General features: G+C 41.1%; 1 protein-coding gene across 6 annotated transcripts; it reads left to right on the forward strand.

Moving 5' to 3' along the window:
- The first annotated feature begins 7,165 nt into the window (after positions 1-7,165).
- SPINK8 (serine peptidase inhibitor Kazal type 8 (putative)) lies at positions 7,166-18,178 on the forward strand. Of its 6 annotated transcripts, none has more exons than XR_012518721.1 (7): positions 7,198-7,287; positions 7,889-8,164; positions 13,526-13,575; positions 13,993-14,020; positions 14,395-14,488; positions 15,417-15,459; positions 18,016-18,171. XR_012518721.1 is itself a non-coding variant. In XM_074403920.1 (7 exons), exons 2-7 carry the CDS (start codon positions 8,098-8,100, stop codon positions 18,025-18,027), a joined length of 381 nt encoding a protein of 126 aa, XP_074260021.1. In that variant the 5' UTR covers positions 7,198-7,287; positions 7,889-8,097; the 3' UTR covers positions 18,028-18,171. The 6 variants fall into 6 exon arrangements, 5 of the variants coding, with proteins under 5 accessions (XP_003926344.2, XP_074260021.1, XP_074260022.1 ...); XM_074403920.1 differs by having other exon boundaries at positions 13,934-14,020; positions 14,395-14,516; XM_074403921.1 differs by having other exon boundaries at positions 8,085-8,164; positions 13,934-14,020; positions 14,395-14,516.
- Positions 18,179-19,235: the final 1,057 nt, after the last annotated feature.

The raw sequence follows: 19,235 nt of genomic DNA on the forward strand, positions 1-19,235 counted from the left end.
CTGCTGTAGCCATCCATCCCCCAAAAACTTCCTTCATGCTTAATTCAGGGGTTACTCTTATATTGTTATATTAAAGTCTCTCTTAATAGTTTTGGACAAAATCAACATTTCCTCTTTGTTAAGATACCATTGGTGGGAGAAAAAATGATCCTTATTTATTTCTATCTGCTTTGCAATTCCACTCTTTTTAGAATATATATCTAATTTTATTTTGTTAGTAAGAATCTTTACCTGGAAGTTCCACTCTTTCTTGTGTTTCTATTTCACTATTTCTTTTTTTTTTTTTTTTTTTGAGACAGAGTCTTGTTCCATCGCCAGGCACCAGGCTGGAGTGCAGTGGCACAATCTCGGCTCACTGCAACCTCTGCCTCCCGGGTTCAAGCAATTCTCCTGCCTCAGCCTCCTGAGTAACTGGGACTACAGGCACGCGCCACCATGCCCAGCTAATTTTTTGTATTTTTAGTAGAGACGGGGTTTCACCATGTTGGCCAGGATGGTCTTGATCTCTTGACCTCGTGATCCGCCTGCCTCAGCCTCCCAAAGTGCTGGGATTACAGGCGTGAGCCACCATGCCCAGCCATTCTATTTCACTATTTCTATTATAAATGCCTGGGTATCTAAGATTTGTGAGAAAGTATATGGAATAACACATTCAGGGAAATTTATCCCTCAAAGGAACCATAATTCTATCTGGAAAGCGGAATTCAATTCTCTAACCTCCTTTATTGCATCTGAGGATATCTGCTTCCCATCACTCTGGAAATTGCTGGAAAGTTTCTCTTCTAATTACTTTTGACAGTCTCTTTGGGTAATATTAAGTTTCATTAACCACTAGCAGTTGTTTACAATAATTAATACCTTGGATGAAATGTTTTTAGAGAATTAGCATGACTTCCCTTTAGCCACTGTCATTACTACTGCAGATGACATAATAATCACAGCTCTGGAAGGAGATGAGGTCAGAAGTTCCCAAAGTTATAACCCAGAGTTCAGCTGCTCCTGACCACACACAGAGAGCACAGAGAGACTGTCACCCCTGAGCCACAGTCCTAGCAGCAGAGGTCAGTTAGATGAGTATTCATAGACTTCAGATAAGAGGAAATGTTGGAAGAGTCTCTCCAATTGGTCTCTCCAATTAAGAGAGAGTCGTTTCCTGGAATTGCAGTTCTGATCCAGACACTTCCTCTTGATCAGCCTTAGCTATGGCTTCCTAGGCCTTCTAGCCAAAGAGCTGTCTGAATTTATTTACCTATTCTTGCTGATAAAAGTATTTTTATCATTTTAATCTGAAAAATAAACAGTATGACACACACATATCAAGATATTTGAATACTGTCATGCACGGCATAACGTTTCAGTCCACAATAAACGACATATACGACAGTGGTCCCAAAATATTACAATGGAGCTGAAAACTCTTTTTGCCAAGTGACATCTTTTTTTTGAGATGGAGTTTCACTCTTGTTACCCAGGTTGGAGTGCAATGGCGCGATCTCGGCTCACCGCAACCTCCGCCTCCTGGGTTCAGGCAATTCTCCTGCCTCAGCCTCCTGAGTAGCTGGGATTACAGGCACGTGCCACCACGCCCAGCTAATTTTTTGTATTTTTAGTAGAGACGGGGTTTCACCATGTTGACCAGGATGGTCTCGATCTCTCGACCTCATGATCCACCCGCCTCGGCCTCCCAAAGTGCTGGGATTACAGGCTTGAGCCACCGCGCCCCGCCTGCCAAGTGACATCTTAATGTTGTTGACCCCATGTAGGCCTAAGCTAATGTGCTTGTGTATTGGTTTTTGGTTTTGTTTGTTTTTGTTTTTGTTTTTTTTGAGATGGAGTTTAACTCTGCTGCCCAGGCTGGAGTACAGTGGTGTGATCTCAGCTCACTGCAACCTCCACCTTCTGGGTTCAAGCAATTTTCCTGCCTCAGCCTCCTGAGTAGCTAGGATTACAGGCACCTGCCACCATGCCTGGCTAGTTTCTATATTTTTAGTAGAGATGGGGTTTCACCATGTTGACCAGGCTGATCTTGAGCTCCAGACCTCAGGTGATCAGCCCATCTTGGCCTCCCAAAGTGCTGGGATTACAGGCATGAGTCACTGTGCCCGGCCTTGTGTCTTAGTTTTTAACCAAAGTTTACAAACAAAAGAAAAAAGAATTTTAAAAAAGCTTATCTATAAGGATATAAAGAAAATATTTTTGTACAGTCATACAATGTGTGTTTTAAGCTTACTGTTACTACAAAATAGAAAAAAAGGTTTTTAAAAAGTTTATAAAGTAAAAAGTTAAAGTAAGTTAAGGTTAATTTATCATTGAAGAAAAAAAAATTTAAATGAGTATAGCCTCAGTGTTCAGTGTTAAGTTTACCATAGTATACAGGAGAGATCCAAGATGGCTGATCACAAGCAGCTCGGGATTGTAGCTCCCAGTGAAAACGCAAAGAACGAGAGGACGCCACACCTTCACATGAATTCTTGTTGCTCACGCACCAGGAGATTCCCAGCGGAGGAGCCCCACGGGTCGCCAGCGCGACTCTTGTGACCGGCCAGGCGGTTTTGCCGGCGCCTCGGAGCGTCGGTTCTTGGTGCAGAGTCAGAAAAGCACCGTCAATCTTAACGCCGCTGATTTAGTCAGCGCAGTGGGTTGCTCAGATTTCGGCGCTGAGAATCAATAAGTCGGACGTCCACTCGGAAACCCAATTACAAAGACGGTAATTATAAAGACCACAGATGGATAAATCTACAACGAAGGGAAGAAAACAGTCAAAAAAGGCTGAGAATACCCAAGATCAGAACGCCTCTTCCTCAGCAGGGGATCACAGTTCCTCATCAGCAACGAAACAAGGCTTGATGGAGAACAAGTGTGTTCCAATTACAGAAGCAGGCTTCAAAACGTGGATAATGAGAAACTTCTGTGAATTAAAAGAACTTGTTCTAACACAATCTAAAGAAACTAAGAACTTTGAAAAAAGGTTTCACGAAATGTCAACAAGAATACAAAATTTAGAGAGGAAAATAAGTGAATTGATGGAGCTGAAAAACACAATACGAGAACTACGTGAAGTATGCACAAGTTTTAACAGCCGAATTGATCAAGCAGAAGAAAGGATATCAGAGGTCGAAGACCAACTCAATGAAATAAAACTAGAAGACAAGATTAGAGAAAAAAGGATAAAAAGGAACGAGCAAAGTCTCCAAGAAGTATGGGACTATGTGAAAAGACCTAATCTACGCTTGATAGGTGTACCTGAATGTGACGAAGAGAATGAATCCAAGCTGGAAAATACGCTTCAGGATGTTACTCAGGAAAATTTTCCCAACTTAGTAAGGCAGGATAATATTCAACTCCAGGTAATACAGAGAACACCACAAAGATATTCCTCAAGAAGAGCAACTCCAAGGCACATAATCGTCAGATTCACCCGGGTTGAAATGAAGGAGAAAATACTAAGGGCAGCCAGAGAGAAAGGTCAGGTTACCCACAAAGGGAAGCCTATCAGACTTACAGCAGATCTCTCAGCAGAAACCCTACAAGCCAGAAGAGAGTGGGGACCAATATTCAACATCCTTAAAGAAAAGAACTTTCAACCCAGAATTTCACATCCAGCCAAACTAAGCTTCATAAGTGAAGGAAAAATAAAGTTTTTTGTGAACAAGCAAGCACTCAGAGAATTCATCACCACCAGGCCTGCTTTACAAGAGCTTCTGAAAGAACCACTACACATAGAAAGGAACAAACAGTATCAGCCTTTCTAAAAAATACCAAAAAGTAAAGAACATCAATATAATGAATATTTTACATCAACTAATGGGCAAAATAGCCAGCTAAGATTAAATGGCAGTATTAAACTCACATATATCATTATTAATTCTAAATTTAAATTGACTAAATTCCCCAATTCAAAGACAGACAGGCAATTTGGACAAAAAACTAAAACCCATTGGTATGCTGCATCCAGACCCATCTCACATTCAAGGATTCACAAAGACTCAAAACAAGGGATGGAGAAAGATTTACCAACCAAACAGAGAGCAAAAATAAATAAATAAAAAGCAGAAGTTACAATTTTTGCCTCTGATAAAATAGTCTTTAAAGCAACAAAGATCAAAAGAAGCAAAGAAGGACATTATATAATGATAAAAGAATCAACGCAACAACAAGAAGAGTTAAAGATCCTAAATATATACGCACCCAATAAAGGAATACCCAGACATACAAGACTTATAAAGAGACTTAGACTCCCACACAATAATAGTGGGAGACTTCAACATTAATATTAGACAGATCAATGAGACAGAAAACTAACAACGATATCCAGTACTTGAACTCAGATCTGGAACAAGTAAATGTAATTAACATTTATAGAACTCTCCACTTTACACAAAATATACACTCTTATCAGTACCACATCATATCAACTTAGAAGTTTAAATGAAATGTTGGTTGGCTCCTTGTTTGTTATTCTCTTCCCTCATTTTATTTCATGTCTCCATTATTAAGGACAATTATAGGCATACCCATATTTAGACTGCATTCTAGCCCGGGCAACAAAGCAATACCCCCATTCTCTCTCCCTCTTCCTCTTTCTCTTTCTTCCTCTTCTTTATTCTTTTTCTTATTATTCTTTTTTTCTTTCTAAAAATAAAAAATAAAAAATAAAAATAAAAAAGTTTACCATAGTATACAGTAATGTCCTCAGCCTTCACATTCACCCGCCACTCACTGACTCACCTAGAGAAACTTCCAGTCCTGCAAGCTCCATTCATAATAGGTGCCCTCTACAAGTGGTGCAATATTTTTTCTTTTATCCCATATTTATGCTGTACTTTTTGTTTTTTGTTTTTTTGAGAGGGAATTTCACTCTTGTTGCCCAGGCTGGAGTGCAATGGCATGATCTCGGCTCACTGCAACCTCTGCCTCCCGGGTTCAAGAGATTCTTCTGCCTCAGCCGCCCAGGTAGCTGGGACTACAGGTGCGCACCGCCACACCCGGCTGATTTTTGTATTTTTAGTAGAGATGGGGTTTCAACATCTTGGCCAGGCTGGTGTCAAGCTCCTGATCTTATGATCCGCCTGCCTTGGCCTCCCAAAGTGCTGGGATTACAGGTGTGAGCCACTGTACCCGGCCGGTGTCCTAATCTCAAACCTCAAGAGAAGATGCCTAGAACAGGAGTAACAACACAGAGTTTACTCCTTTACAGAGCTTACCACTTCATCTAAAGGTGGAAATAATCACTAAACAAATGAATGAATACATTCCCAATAACATTTTCAGTGGAGATCACTGAAAGTGAGATCTATAAAGCAAGATAAGGGAATCAAATAATGGAATAAAACATGTACTGAGTCAGGGAGTTTCATTGTTGAGGTTAGCTCAGCAGAGAACACTTCTTATTTCCTAATGCGATGATATATCCTGGAGAATCGTCCATGTGTGGTTAGGAATGTGTATTTTGCCGCCGTTGGATGGAATATTCTATAAATGTCTGTTAGGTCCATTTGGTCTATGCTAGTTTTACCAAATCTCATGTCACATTGTAATCCCCAGTGTTGGAGGTGGGGCCTGGTGGGAGGTGATTAGATCACGGGGCAGTTTCTCATGGCTTAACACTGTACCCCTTGGTATTGTTCTCCTGACATCAAGTTCTTGCAATATTGGTTGTTTAAAGGTGTGTAGCACCTCCCCATTCTCTCTCTTCCTTCTGCTCTAGCCATGTGAGATGCCCCCTTCCTGCTTTGCCTTCTGCCATGATTGTAAGTTTCCTGAGGCCTCCCCAAAAGGAGAAGTCAGAACAGTCTATGGAACCATGAGCCAATTAAACCTCCTCTTTATAAATTACCCAGTCTCAAAAGAAATGATTTTTTAAAAAATTACCCAGTCTCACGTATTTCTTTCTTTCTTTTTTTTTTTTTTTTTTCTTTAGGTGGAGTTTTACCCTGTCACCCAGGCTAGAATGCAGTGGCGTGATCTCAGCTCACTGCAACCCCCGCCTCACGGATTCAAGTGATTCTCATGCCTCAGCCTCATGAGTAGCTAGGATTACAGGCACGTACCACCACGCCCAGCTAGTTTTTGAGTTTTTGCATTTTTAGTAGAGACAGAGTCTTACCGTGTTGGCCAAGCTGGTCTCAAACTCCTGGCCTCAAGTGATCTGGCTGCCTCAGCCTCCCAAAGTGCTGAGATTACAGGGATGAGCCACAGCACCCAGCCTATTAAAACTTCTGTTGAAAAATTTTACATCACTTAAAAAATATATAAGCAAGCACCAAATTTTAGAGGGATTAAAGGCAAAAACTTCGAAGACCACCGTGGTAGACACTGTGGTTGATCAAAGCAAGTTGAGAAAATATACTTGATCCCCCAGAACTATAGGCATGTCCCCAGTTAAGGCCATTCATTTAGGACTTAGACCTAAGGAATTTATGATATCCAATAACTTCTGAAGTTTAGCTTTAAAAAATGTTAGCATTTTGAGAAATTTTTATTCAAATGGTAGAACGAGCTATCATTTAAGGGAATGAGCAGTCTATCCCCAGATTTCTCAACTCTGCTAAATGAGACTGAACTTGGAGGATTCTGTATAAGGTAATTTTCTACTTTAAAACCCTGTGAATCAGACCAGATCAGTGGCTCACACTTGTAATCCCAATGCTTTGGGAGGCCAAGCAAGAGGGTTCCTTGAGGCTAGGAGTTAAGGCTGCAGCGAGTTGTGATCACACCACTGCCCTTCAGCCTGGACAACAGAGCAAGACCCTGTCTCTAAAGAAATAAAAATAAATAAAATCTCTATGAGTCAATATAGAAATAATCTAAAGCAGATGTTTTGATAAAGTGAATACTTTTCACTTGATAAAATAACTGCACATGCAGATGTGGTAATTTATAGTATTATGTCAATACCTGAAGCTGCCTTCAATGTAATAATTATCATGCAAATTAAAATATAGAAAATCAAAAATTGTGTATGACATATGCCTAAATGGTAGGTTCAGCTTTGGCAAGAACAGCAGTTGGATTTTGGAGTAGTAGCAGACAGTACATACCACCCTCGGAAATTTGCAATATGAACTCACAAAATTTAGGCATTACAGAATTTAGAGTTGAAAGAAATACGTTTGAATCGTATCTACACTTCCTAATTTCAAAGCTCACTCTCTTCTACTGCCAGGCACTGGGACCTTGAAAAGGCAAATACACTTTGCCTCCCTTGCTCGTTCATTATAAACAAATTATCAACAAAAACTATCCTGTTCAGCCAGTTTCTCGGAGCAACCGTGGGAGTCACAGCAGGTAAAGTGGACTTCTTAATTTGCAAACTCTTAAGGATTGTATTATTTATTACTCGTTTTTTTTCTTAGGGGAGGTCTTGGGTAGAAATTACCTAGATACAGAATGAAAAATGTTTATCTGGAAAATGCGTAGAATGAAGAGAATAGAAACCAGCAAATAAAGTGTCAGCTGGTATGTACTATAATACTTTCCAGAATGCAAGTAAGCTGTTGGTAAATATACTATGATTTTCCTTTCAGTAATTTTACCGGTTACTAAGTGTTAACACCAAAGTAACAACACCAGGGAAGATGACAAGTATAGGAGTGAGGTTTTGGTGTTTTGTCCCTTCCTGTTTCTTACTGTCCATTGACTTACCCATGTCTTTGAGTGACTGCCTTTCAGAGATGGGGTCTGATTATGCTGCCCAGGCTGGTCTCAAACTCCTGAGTTCAAGTGATCCTCCTGCCTTGGCCTCCCAAAATGCTGGGATTACAGGCATGAGCCACCACACCCAGCCATTTTAAATATTTTGTTGAAAAACTCTTGGTGTTTATTCTTTCCCTTGCAAATATTCTTTGCTAACTCTTTTTCTGGCATCTTCTAAAATTCTGTTTTTAAGATTTCTTTTTCAGACGTCCAGTGATTTTAGGGAAATGGATGAAGCAATTGAGTTGCGTCAGACACAATTCATTCCAAATGACCCGAGGAAAGAACACAGTATTTAGACTTTATTTCCTGGTCAATACGGGATCTCTGTGAGAACTTGTACTTCACATAGATGTTTGTCCTACATCGAAAGTTGCATATTTCCACAGCTCTTCTGTCACCATGAAGGGGACCTTCTCAGATGCCATCCCTATTCTAGCTATCTCCATGTGGATGGCCTTTGCAATTGGTGAGTTCTGTGTCCTTGCTCTGCCCACATTTTCTGCAATAAATCTAGAATCACGGGAAAATTAGAGATGGAAGTGGAAGTGCTCTTCAGTTTCATTTCATCCTAATTTCTCATGTTACAGATATAGAAATTAAAACCCAGAGAAAGGATTCATGCAATGTTATTAGTATCAAAGCTGGAAGTCTAATCCAAACCATCTAAGTCCAGGACCATTGAACTTTCCAAAATGCCAAGTTACTATCCAAGATATTTAAGCTCAGAAATGTACATTTTGAGAGTTTGCGTATTTATATATCTCGAATCAAAAAAAGAACCTCATTAGGCTATGTGGAAGTAGACTCAGATATTATTCCAGTTAATGGCTGGCTTTAGCAAAAGTCATGCTAGAGTTAACGGCAGAAAATCTCTGGAGGCCTCAACATGTTATTTTTCTGTTTGGATTCTGCAACTCTTTCATACTTGTCTTCAGTCTCTTACTTTCCATTGGTACTGTGTCTCACTTAAAACATTTTCTTCAAGCCTCTCACGTCTTAGGAGAGTTCTATAACAAGTTGAAAACTACTTTTCATGACTCTCATATCTTACATGCAAAAACAAATAAGCCTGGTCTCTCTCCTTTCCTTCCCTCTCCAATTTAATAATCTGTTGACAAATCTAGGTATACTTCTACACTTCCTCACCTTTCATTCAATCCTCACCCCCACTGCTACATCACCGATGGGCATCAGCCTCCCTGCAAGCCCAGTGTGTTCCCTTGTGGCTGAGTCTCATCCTCTGTCTGGAACACACCATAACTCAATCAAGGTGGACCACTCTGTCTTTCCTCTTTTTGTTGAGACAGAGTTTCGATATTATTGACCAAGCTAGAGTGCAATGGCGTGATCTTGGCTCACTGCAACCTCTGCCTCCCGGGTTCAAGCAATTCTCCTGCCTCAGCCTCCCAAGTAGCTGGGACTACAGCTGCACTCCACCATGACTGACTAATGTTTTTATTTTTAGTAGAGACAGTGTTTCACCATGTTTGTCAGCCTGGTCTCGAACTCCTGACCTAAGGTGATCTGCCCATCTCGGCCTCCCGAAGTGCTGAGATTACAGGTGTGAGCCACTGTGCCCAGCCCACTCTGTCTTTCTTGCAAATTACCCTTTCCTTATTCTCATAGTTGTATGGCCTTATATTTTTTCCTCAGACCTATTTCTCCCCTGTATGCCGATATCCAGTGACTAAGTTCAGTTGATAGAACACTTCATAGATGATATAAATTCATGCCTTTTCCACATTTCCACAACAATGACTTCCTCAGTGAGGATTCTCATCATTTCATGAAAATATTTTTATATTCTCCTTAACTGTTCTTTGCCTCTAACTTGACTTACTCTAACACACATACCACTGCTACAATAGTTGTCATTTTATCTTAGTGCAAATCTTATCTTAGTTCTGCTGTAATAAACACAAAAGCCTTTGTGATGTGGCCCTTACTACTATGTTGGGTTTCCCAGCACCCCTTTCTTTTATTTTATTTATTTATTTATTTATTTATTTATTTTTGAGACAGTCTTGCCCTGTTGCCAGGCTGGAGTGCAGTGGCGAGATCTTGGCTCAATGCAAACTCTGCCTCTCGGGTTCACGCAATTCTCCTGCCTCAGTCTCCTGAGCAGCTGAGACTACAGGCACGCGCCACCACGCCCAGCTAATTTTTGTATTTTAGTAGAGATGGTGTTTCACCATATTGGCCAGAATGATCTCAATCTCTCGACCTCATGATCCACCCGCCTTGGCCTCCCAAAAGTGCTGGGATTACAGGCGTGAGCCACTGCACCTGGCCCTCAGCGCACATTTATTTACATATCCAATAAATATATACTATGTGTTGACCTTATGCCAGTAACTGGGCTAGACACTGGTTATGTGGCAGGAATGGTCCCTGGACACATCAGTGGTGGAACATACATAGGTATCATGGTCCATACCAAATATTAACACACTATTTTTCTTTGAGACAGTCTTGCTGTGTTATCCAGACTGGAATTCAGTGGTATGATCTCAGCTCACTTCAACCTCTGCCTCCTGGGTTCAAGTGAGTCACCCGCCTCAGCCTCCAAAGTACCTGGAAATATAAGCATGTGCCAACATGCTTGGCTAATTTTTAGTAGAAACAGTGTTTGACCATGTTGGCCAGGCTGGTCTTGAACACCTGACCTCAAGTGATCCAACCGCCTTGGCCTCCTAAAGTGCTAAGATTACAGGCACGAGCCACCTTGCCTGGCCACACTTTTTTTTGCTTGAGATGGAGTTTCACTGAGCCACCCAGGCTGGAGTGCAGTGGCGAGATCTCCACTCACTGCACCCACCATCTCCCGAGTTCAAGTGATTCTCCCATCTCAGCCTCCCAAGTAGCTGGGATTACAGGCACCAGCCATCATGCCCAGGTGATTTTTGTATTTTCGTAGAGACAGTGTTTCACCATGTTGCCCAGGCTGGTCTTGAACTAATGACCTCAGGTGATCTGCCAGCCTTGTCCTCCCAAAGTGTTAGGATGCTAGGATTACAGGCATAAACCATTGCACCAGCCCTGGCCACACATTTTTATAAATGTTTCAAAAGGGAGGAACAATGAGAATGTATAGAACTTAAGCCACTGCCTATCTTTCCCCTCCCCTTCCCCATGCAGTGTGATGGAAGATCTACTCTGGACAGATATGGCCAAGATGAGTTTTCCTCTCTCCCTAGCTTACAGGGGACAATGGTATATTTCCCTGGGAAGGACAGGTCATCAACATTTTTCATTCCTCCATAGCTCTGTGTTGCTGTGGCTAAATTCCAGGAGAGCAAGTCCAAGAGGCAGGGTCCTCTCTTTTCTCACCCATCTCCTACCTGTGAGACTGAGGCTCTATCTCAGGTGACTAAGGCAGACTGAGAGTAATGGCGCCCTGATTGCCCTCACCCTAGCTTAATGTATTAGTCTGTTTTCACACTGCTATAAAGATATTGCCTGAGATTGAGTTAATTTATAAACAAAGAGGTTTAATTGACTCACAGTTCAGCATGGCTGGGGAAGCCTCAGGAAACTTACAATCATGCTGGAAGGTGAAGGGGAAGCAAGGCACATCCTACCGTGGTGAAGCAGAAGAGAGAAAGCGTGAGAGAGCAAGGAAAAGGTCCAGAGTTATTCGTTTGGCTATTGATATCCAGTTGTCCTAGTAGCATTAGTTTAAAAAGATTATTATCCACTGAATTGTCTTGAGACCTGAGGTACTAAAAATACAAAAATTAGCCAGGATTGGTGATGTACGCCTGTAATCCCAGCTACTCAGGTGGCTGAAACACGAAAATTGCTTGAACCCAGGAATTGAAAGTTGCAGTAAGCAGAGATCACACCACTACACGCCAGCCTGTGTGACAGAGCGAGACTCTGTCTCAAAACAAAACATAACAAATCAAAACAGAGATACCACTTCACACCTACAAGGATGGCTATAACCAAAAAGAGAGACAATAACAAACGTTAGCAAAGATGTGAAGAAACTGAAGCCTTCGTGCATTGCTGATGGGAATGTAAAATGCAGCTGCTTTGGAAAATAGCCTGGCAGCTTCTTAAATGGTTTGAATATGACTGGCAATTCCACACTTTGTATAAACTCAAGGGAAATGAAAACACATGCCAAAAAAAAAATGTGTGCATAAATATCCATAGCAGCTTTATTAATAATAGCAAAAAAGTAAAAGCAACTCAAATGTCCATTAACTGATTAATGGATAAATAAAATGTGTAATATACATACATTGAATATTATTTAGCTATAAAAAGGAATGGAGTACTAATACAAGCTACAATATAGTTAAAACATTAAAACACAGACACACAAAATATCACATACTTCATTGCGTGACTCCAATGTCCACTGACATTCTTGAAATGTCCAGAAGGCAAATCTGAAGAAACAGAAAGCTGAGGCCAGGAGCAGCGGCTCATGCCTGTAATCCCAGAACTTTGGGAGGCCAAGGTAGGTTGATCATCTGAGGTCAGGAGTTTGAGACCAGCCTGGCCAACACAGTGAAACCCTCTCTACTAAAAATACAAAGATTAGCTAGGTGTGGTGGCATGCGCCTGTAGTCACAACTACTTGGGAGGCTGAGACAGAATCCCTTGAACCCAAGAGGCAGAAGTTGCAATGAGCCGAGATCGTGGCACCACTGCACTCCAGCCTGGGTGACAGAGTGAGACTCTGTCTAAAAAAAAAACGAAAAAAAGAAAAAAACAGAAGGTAGATTATTGTTTTTGGGGGGTGAGGGTGGGGTAGGAGGGGAAATTGTTGGGAGAGGGGCATGACAAATGACTGCTACAGGGTTATTTTTGGGGTGATGATGGGTTTTTTTTTACAGGGTTTATTTTTGGGGTGATGATGGCATAACTGTGAATATACTAAAAACCATTAAACTGTACACTTTAGGTGAATTATTTAAAAAGAAAAAAATGCTCATTCTTTGTGTGTTGGTAAAAATAGGTAAACTCACCTGGGCACGGTGGCTCACATCTGTAATCCCAGCACATTGGGAAGCCAAGTGGGAGAATTGTTTAAAGTTTGAGACCAACCTGTACAACAGTGAGACCTCAGCTCCACCAAAATGTCAAGAAAATGAGTCAGGTGTGGTGGTGCACTACCGAAGTCCCGGTCACTTGGGGAGGCTGAAGCAGGAGGACTACTTGAGCCCAGGTGGTTGAAGCTTCAGTGAGCCTACATCATGTCAATCCATTCCAGCCACCATGCCTGGCTAATTTTTGTATTTTCAGTAGAGACAGTTTCGCCACATTGACCAAGCTGGTCCAAACATTTTTTTTTTTTTAATCTGGTCAAATTCTATGATATGTGAATTGTACTCAAGAAAGCTGATACATAGGAGAGTTGATTACATATCATACATATTATATATTATAAAAATTACATCATGCGATTATAATATATACTTTCATATACATATATAATTGCAAAGACTGCTTTGATTGAATATGTAAGCCTTAATGAAACTCAGCATCTTTTAGGGCATCTCAATGTAATAACTCATGATAATTTGTAACTTAGAGCACGTTTACTAAAAATAACTGGCACGGATTATGGAAGTGGTTACTTACGAAATGGAAGGGCTAGAATTAAGATCTCCATTTTACAAGGTGTATAAAGGTGGGTACTTCCTGCCTCTTTGTTCCTTTAGAGGGCAGCTTGCATCAAAGAGGAGCCCAGCCTCTTCTGATGGGATCTGATGCTTCCTGTGCGCCAACCAGGGTTCCCCTCATCTTACCTTTTTACCTCAGGGAAGAAGACAGAGAATCAACTTTTCCGTATATGCTTTTTGTCTTCCAGACTTCCCCCTTCCTCCGGCCTCTGAAAGAGCTCAGCCAGACAAAACAACAGTGAGTACTGCTCCCTTGGTCCCCAAGAACAGGAATGGGGAGAGAGCCAGTTTCCCCAGCAGCCCCAGCTCTTTCTTCTGGGAGGTGGGCAGTAGAGGGGGCTTGCATGGGAATAACACAACAATAAAAGCTGAGTCACCAAGTATATGTAGCACCTTTTATATGTTCCCGATCCTTCTTCTCAAGGATTCTCCCAATCAGTTTACATAACTCACCTGTGGGGTCGAAAGCAAATATTTTGCACCAATAAATGGATGAGGATGTCATGGCTCAGATTCAAGTGGGTCCCATGCCACAGTGGATACTCTTTCCACCATGATATGCCAGGCATACATACACCTACCTCTCCTACACCAAGGCCTTACGAGGTATTTTCTCCGTCTTCTTCCTTCAACTCCCTCAACCTGCTGTGACAAGTGTGAGCCCCTGCCATCTGAGACACCAGGTATGATAAGTCACTCAGCAATGTTCATCAGAAATTTCAACCTGGAAAGACATTTCCCTACTTTTGCTCTCTGTAACCTAACAGCCACATTTTGTGGTTGGTACAAAAATGTGATTGTTAGGTTACAGAGGGCAGGGATTTTTATCTTAATAAATAATTTATGGGGGACTAGAGAGTTTACAGATTGTATATTATTCTACAATTATATACATGTTGTTGGTATTACCGTTGGGTTCAAACCCTGAGGCTTCTGAATCCTGTTCTCTGAACTCCTGGTCTGGTGCTCCTATTCCGTCCACCTCCCCAGCTACCCATCATAATGGCCAAAAGACCTGGATGAAAGTGTCTAAAGCAGTTGTGTGTGTCTCCTTCAGGTGGAGTGCCTCAAGAATATAAATAGCTGCTGGTTTTTATCCTACATCAAGCCCAGTGGACCTATTTGTGGCAGTGACCAGGTTACCTACAGTGGTGAGTGCCATCTCTGCTCGAAAATTCTGTAAGTCCTCATTCTGTTCTCCCTTCTCTCAAGTCAAGCGGCTAAAGGTGGCCGAAAGAGGGTGATGACCTCGGCCCGCTTCCTACATCATCCAGTGAGATCCTCCCTCCAGACAGTCCTCCAGGATTTGTTCCTCCCTTTCTTCCATCCCTCTCTGGGCCCTCAAAAGGTACATGGATCCTATTCAGACAATGCAGAAACAGAAATCCACTAAGGCGTGGCCGGGCGCGGTGGCTCAAGCCTGTAATCCCAGCACTTTGGGAGGCCGAGGCGGGTGGATCACGAGGTCGAGAGATCGAGACCATCCTGGTCAACATGGTGAAACCCCGTCTCTACTAAAAATACAAAAAATTAGCTGGGCATGGTGGCGCGTGCCTGTAATCCCAGCTACTCAGGAGGCGGAGGCAGGAGAATTGCCTGAACCCAGGAGGCGGAGGTTGCGGGTGAGCCGAGATGGCGCCATTGCACTCCAGCCTGGGTAACAAGAGCGACACTCTGTCTCAAAAAAAAAAAAAAAGATATGTGGGCTGTAACCAAAAATATTGTTCTCTAAAAACACGACCAAAGAACCATCAAAAACTAAGTTAGCTCCTAGGACTGAAGAAAGCTGGGCAAGTAAGGTCTCAGGAGGCCAGATACCTACCTCTGCCATCTTTGGCAGTTGCATTTTATGGTAAGAAAAAGTCACAAAAGGTGGCACCACTCACTGAAAGGAGGCTCTAAGTTGGAGACCAGAGCCATGAATAAACACAATTAATTATTTAAAAAAAAAAAAAAAGAATTCACTATTAGCAGAATGTTTATTTCCCAAACTTAGCCAAAGACTATCAAGTAAAATTTAGTCATAATGTATTACTTACCATATAGCAAAAAATAATTTCAAAATATAATTTCTTTCAGATTTGAAGGGCTTAATATAACTAAACTGTATGATGGACCATGCGTGAGTAAAGACACTTTTATTTTTTATTTTTAGAAGTAAACAAGATAAGAGCTCACTGTTTTGAGAGTTTTTTGTTATGAAAATTTTCAAACATACATAAAAGTAGAGACAATAATATATCCCATATACCTATCATGTATATTCAATAAATTGTAGTGTTTTGCCACATTTCCTCCCTCTATTCTTTTATTTCTCTTTTTTTCTTGGATGAAGTATATTAACACAGGTCTCAGACATCATATTATTCACTCCTATATACTTCAGAGCACCTCTCTAATAAGTTTGGACATTTCCTTACATACTCATAATATCTAATTACTATTTCACTGTCATCCTCTAATACATACTTCATATTCAAATCTTCCCAACCAAAAATAACACATTCTGGAGAAAGAAATGTATTTTGGTCCTGTAATTCAGCAGTAAGGAACATCTATTTCACCCTTTCTCTTCCCTCTCATGTCCAATATCTAGGATACTAATGAAAGACACTAATTGGAATGTGAATAGTTATTCCGAGAGTGAATGAGCCAGGACTTGCTTGAGCCCCAGGTCTAGAGACTGGGTCCCCGACTTCAGAGTTATAGATCCAAAGCAAGAACTCACCTGAAGCCATAGAGATCATTATTGCATTATGAGGCATGGCAACAAGACTGGGAGAAATCAACATAGAAGAGAAAATAAAGAAAGTGGGAGGTAAAGCTAAGGCAGGAGAATCGCCAGAACCCGCAAGGCAGAGGTTGCAGATCCGCACACCATTGCACTCCAGCCTGGGCAACAAAAGCAAAACTCTGTCTCAAAAAAAAAGGTGGGGATGGGGAGTAGGGGTTCTGAAATACTGCTGGATGTGTTAGCAACCTCAAAGGAGAAAACCTTAAAATTTGACCAAAGGATATTTAAGATCATATGAATAAATGGAGAGACAGTCTATGCTCCAGATTATAATATATTATGACTGTGTTAGTTTTCTCTGTTCTAAAACTTCATTTCATTCCCAATCAATACTCTAGTTGAATTTAAGATCTTTGATAAATGAAGGACACTATGGAGAAGTGAGGAAACAGCCAACAGAACTAGAGAAGCTACTGCAATAAGCTAGAAGACAGAGTGTACATGCCAACAAGCCACAAGAAAACAGACAGCAAACAGGCAAAGGCTATGGTTTTATTATAGAAGAATAAAGACAAAAGGCAAATTATATAAAGGATATTCAAAAGCTCATAAATAATCAGGCAAATTCAAATTAAAATAACAATGAGATGCCTATCTGCCTATCATACTAGAAAAAACTCGGAAGGCTGGGTATAGCCAGCGCTGGTTGAACACAGAGATGTCTGTACTCTCATGCTCTATGGTGACAGTGAAGACAGTTACAGACACTGTGGGAAGCAATCTACCATTTTTAGGCAAAGTAAGAAATTCAGTATATTCATATCTCATGGTCCAGCATTTCCAACCCTACGAAATCACAAAGAAACTCTCATTGCTTCTCATGTATGTCTACTGCAGGGTTATTCAGTGTGGCAGGTGGCAGGTTTGGGGACAGCCTGAGTGAGACTAGTCAAGAAATCAATAGGTAAACTGTGGAAGGTATTCCTTATAGATTTCAATGCAGCTTTCAGAAGAAATTAGATGTGCCATTAGCAATATGGATAGATCTTAAAATACTGCACTGAGAAGAAAAGCAAGGGACAGAGTAACACAAGTAACATGACAGCATTATATAAACTAAAAATAAACACTATATATCTGTCATAAACATAAAAAGATATACATTGAACTCATTGAAATGGTTGGCTCTGGTGTGAGGAGAAGGGGAATGAAGAATGAGTGAATGAATGAATGAATAGTGGCTCCTCCCTACAGCCCTTCAGCAAAGCAGCATAGAAACTCTGCTTTTGATAGGATCACACACACACACACACACACACACACACACACACACACACAAATCTGTGACAGGAGGACTAATGATTATCACTGCTTGCCAGCCACATGCCCTGCACTGCATCATATGCTTTGCCTGTATCTCTTCTCCTGTGTTCCTCGTAGCCCTGCCATGAAGCAAGCATTGCTATTAGCTACATTTCATATTCAAAGCAGCAGAGGTCTAGAGAGGCCAGGTGACTTGCCTAAACCCACAGAGCTAGGAACTGGCAGGGCTTGGGGGTCAACCCCTAGACTCTGTTCTTCAACACCACCTTCTATGCCTCCCATATCCCCCAACAGGCCTCTGCTAGGACCCTGTGGAAGGTATTCCTTACAGACTTCATGTTTACTCCACTGCCTCTACCGTCTGTGGGAGTTCCCAGAGGCTCTCCTGGGGTCCAAAGGCTCACCCAGACATCCACATCCTTTGCCTTCCTCTTTTCCACCCACTTCCACTCTGCTTTTTTCTTCTCCAATGACATTTTAGAATGTCTCCAACCTGCCTTAATTCAGAGAATAGTTGTCTAGCATTTCCCCTGCTGAACTACGGTTGTGGTTACCAATGTGGGGACTTTTCCTCTTAACTTCCCCAAATTTGATTTCTCTAAGTAGACACTTCTCTTGCAGGAAAACTATTGAACGTACCACAAAGAATTATAAAATCTGCTGAATCTCCAGATGGCCAAGTGAAACACAATGATTGCCTCTTCAAGTATAGCCCCTTTAATTACTAATGGCTGGATCAAATTCATTGATTTATTATCTTCAATAAATGATTCTCAGCAGAAAACCTGGCTTGCAAACATTTCTCTTGGTTAATAAGAATCTTTTTAAAAAAATATCAGATATTCTATTTTCTCATCCCAAAATGACATGACTCATGCCATGGGTTCCCTCTGTTCTTACTCAGATTGTGAGCAAATGTCCACAGAATCTAAAATTTTAGTAAGAACAGCAAGCTTTGTGGTGTTTTTAACTTGCCCTATACCCATTCTCCCTACTCCAACTCTGCTGTAGCTTTAAATTAAACCAGTCCTGAAATCCTGATGGAAACCAGCCTTCTGAAAGACACTAAATGGGCAAGAACAGGTTTGGAGGTCCCCAAAAACATCATTTTCAGAGAATGATTGTTATTTGACTTTCCTGGCAATTCCCTAGAGACCTCTTCTAGCAGGCTTGCATTTTGGCTTTTTGTTTTGTTTTGTTTTAACCTGACTGAGAGTTCTCTCACTGAGAACTTTTTCCCTGGGGCATTTGTCAAAAACAAACAGCTTCAATTTTTAAAATTTGCAACCACCTTAAGCAATGATAATACTTAGGACAAACAAATAGTTAACCAAAAAAAAACTTAAGAGAAAAAGCTGAGAATAGAATGTCCAAGGAGCTTTTGAAAAGCTCTGGCATATTTCTGGGAATCTAGAAGACCATGTCCAGGAGAATCTTTAGAAGACCATATGTGCTCACCTTGGCTGACTTTAAGGTTCTGAATAGCAAGAAATGAAATCTAAAGCAGAGTTGTAAACTGCACCTGACCTTAGGAGGCATGGCTCAGTACATACAGAATACCTCAGCAAAGACAGAAAGATGCATTGGTTCTAAGTATTTTAAAACTATGTCCAGTCATTAGATGACCACTAAACTAATGGAAAAGTCTTCAATGGTTACACACTACCAAGAACACAGACGTTAAAAAATTAGTTGATAAAAATCACTAACCAAATGAATAGCAGCAACAACAAATCCCAGGGAGGGGGAGAATCTGATTTCCAAACTTGCCACGTTATATTACTTAAAGCATCCGGTTTTCAACAAAATATTACAACACATGCAAAGAACCAAGAAAATCT

The sequence above is a fragment of the Saimiri boliviensis genome, chromosome 8, assembly GCF_048565385.1.
Source record: "Saimiri boliviensis isolate mSaiBol1 chromosome 8, mSaiBol1.pri, whole genome shotgun sequence".
NCBI classification, from domain to species: Eukaryota; Metazoa; Chordata; class Mammalia; order Primates; family Cebidae; genus Saimiri; species Saimiri boliviensis.

Coding starts and splice junctions, on each gene's coding strand:
- SPINK8 (XM_074403920.1), top strand. CDS start 8,098: ATGAAGGGGACCTTCTCAGATGCCATCCCTATTCTAGCTATCTCCATG. Junction 13,576..13,933: donor CTCAGCCAGACAAAACAACA/GTGAGTACTGCT, acceptor TCCTACACCAAG/GCCTTACGAGGTATTTTCTC. Junction 14,517..15,416: donor CATCTCTGCTCGAAAATTCT/GTAAGTCCTCAT, acceptor AATTTCTTTCAG/ATTTGAAGGGCTTAATATAA.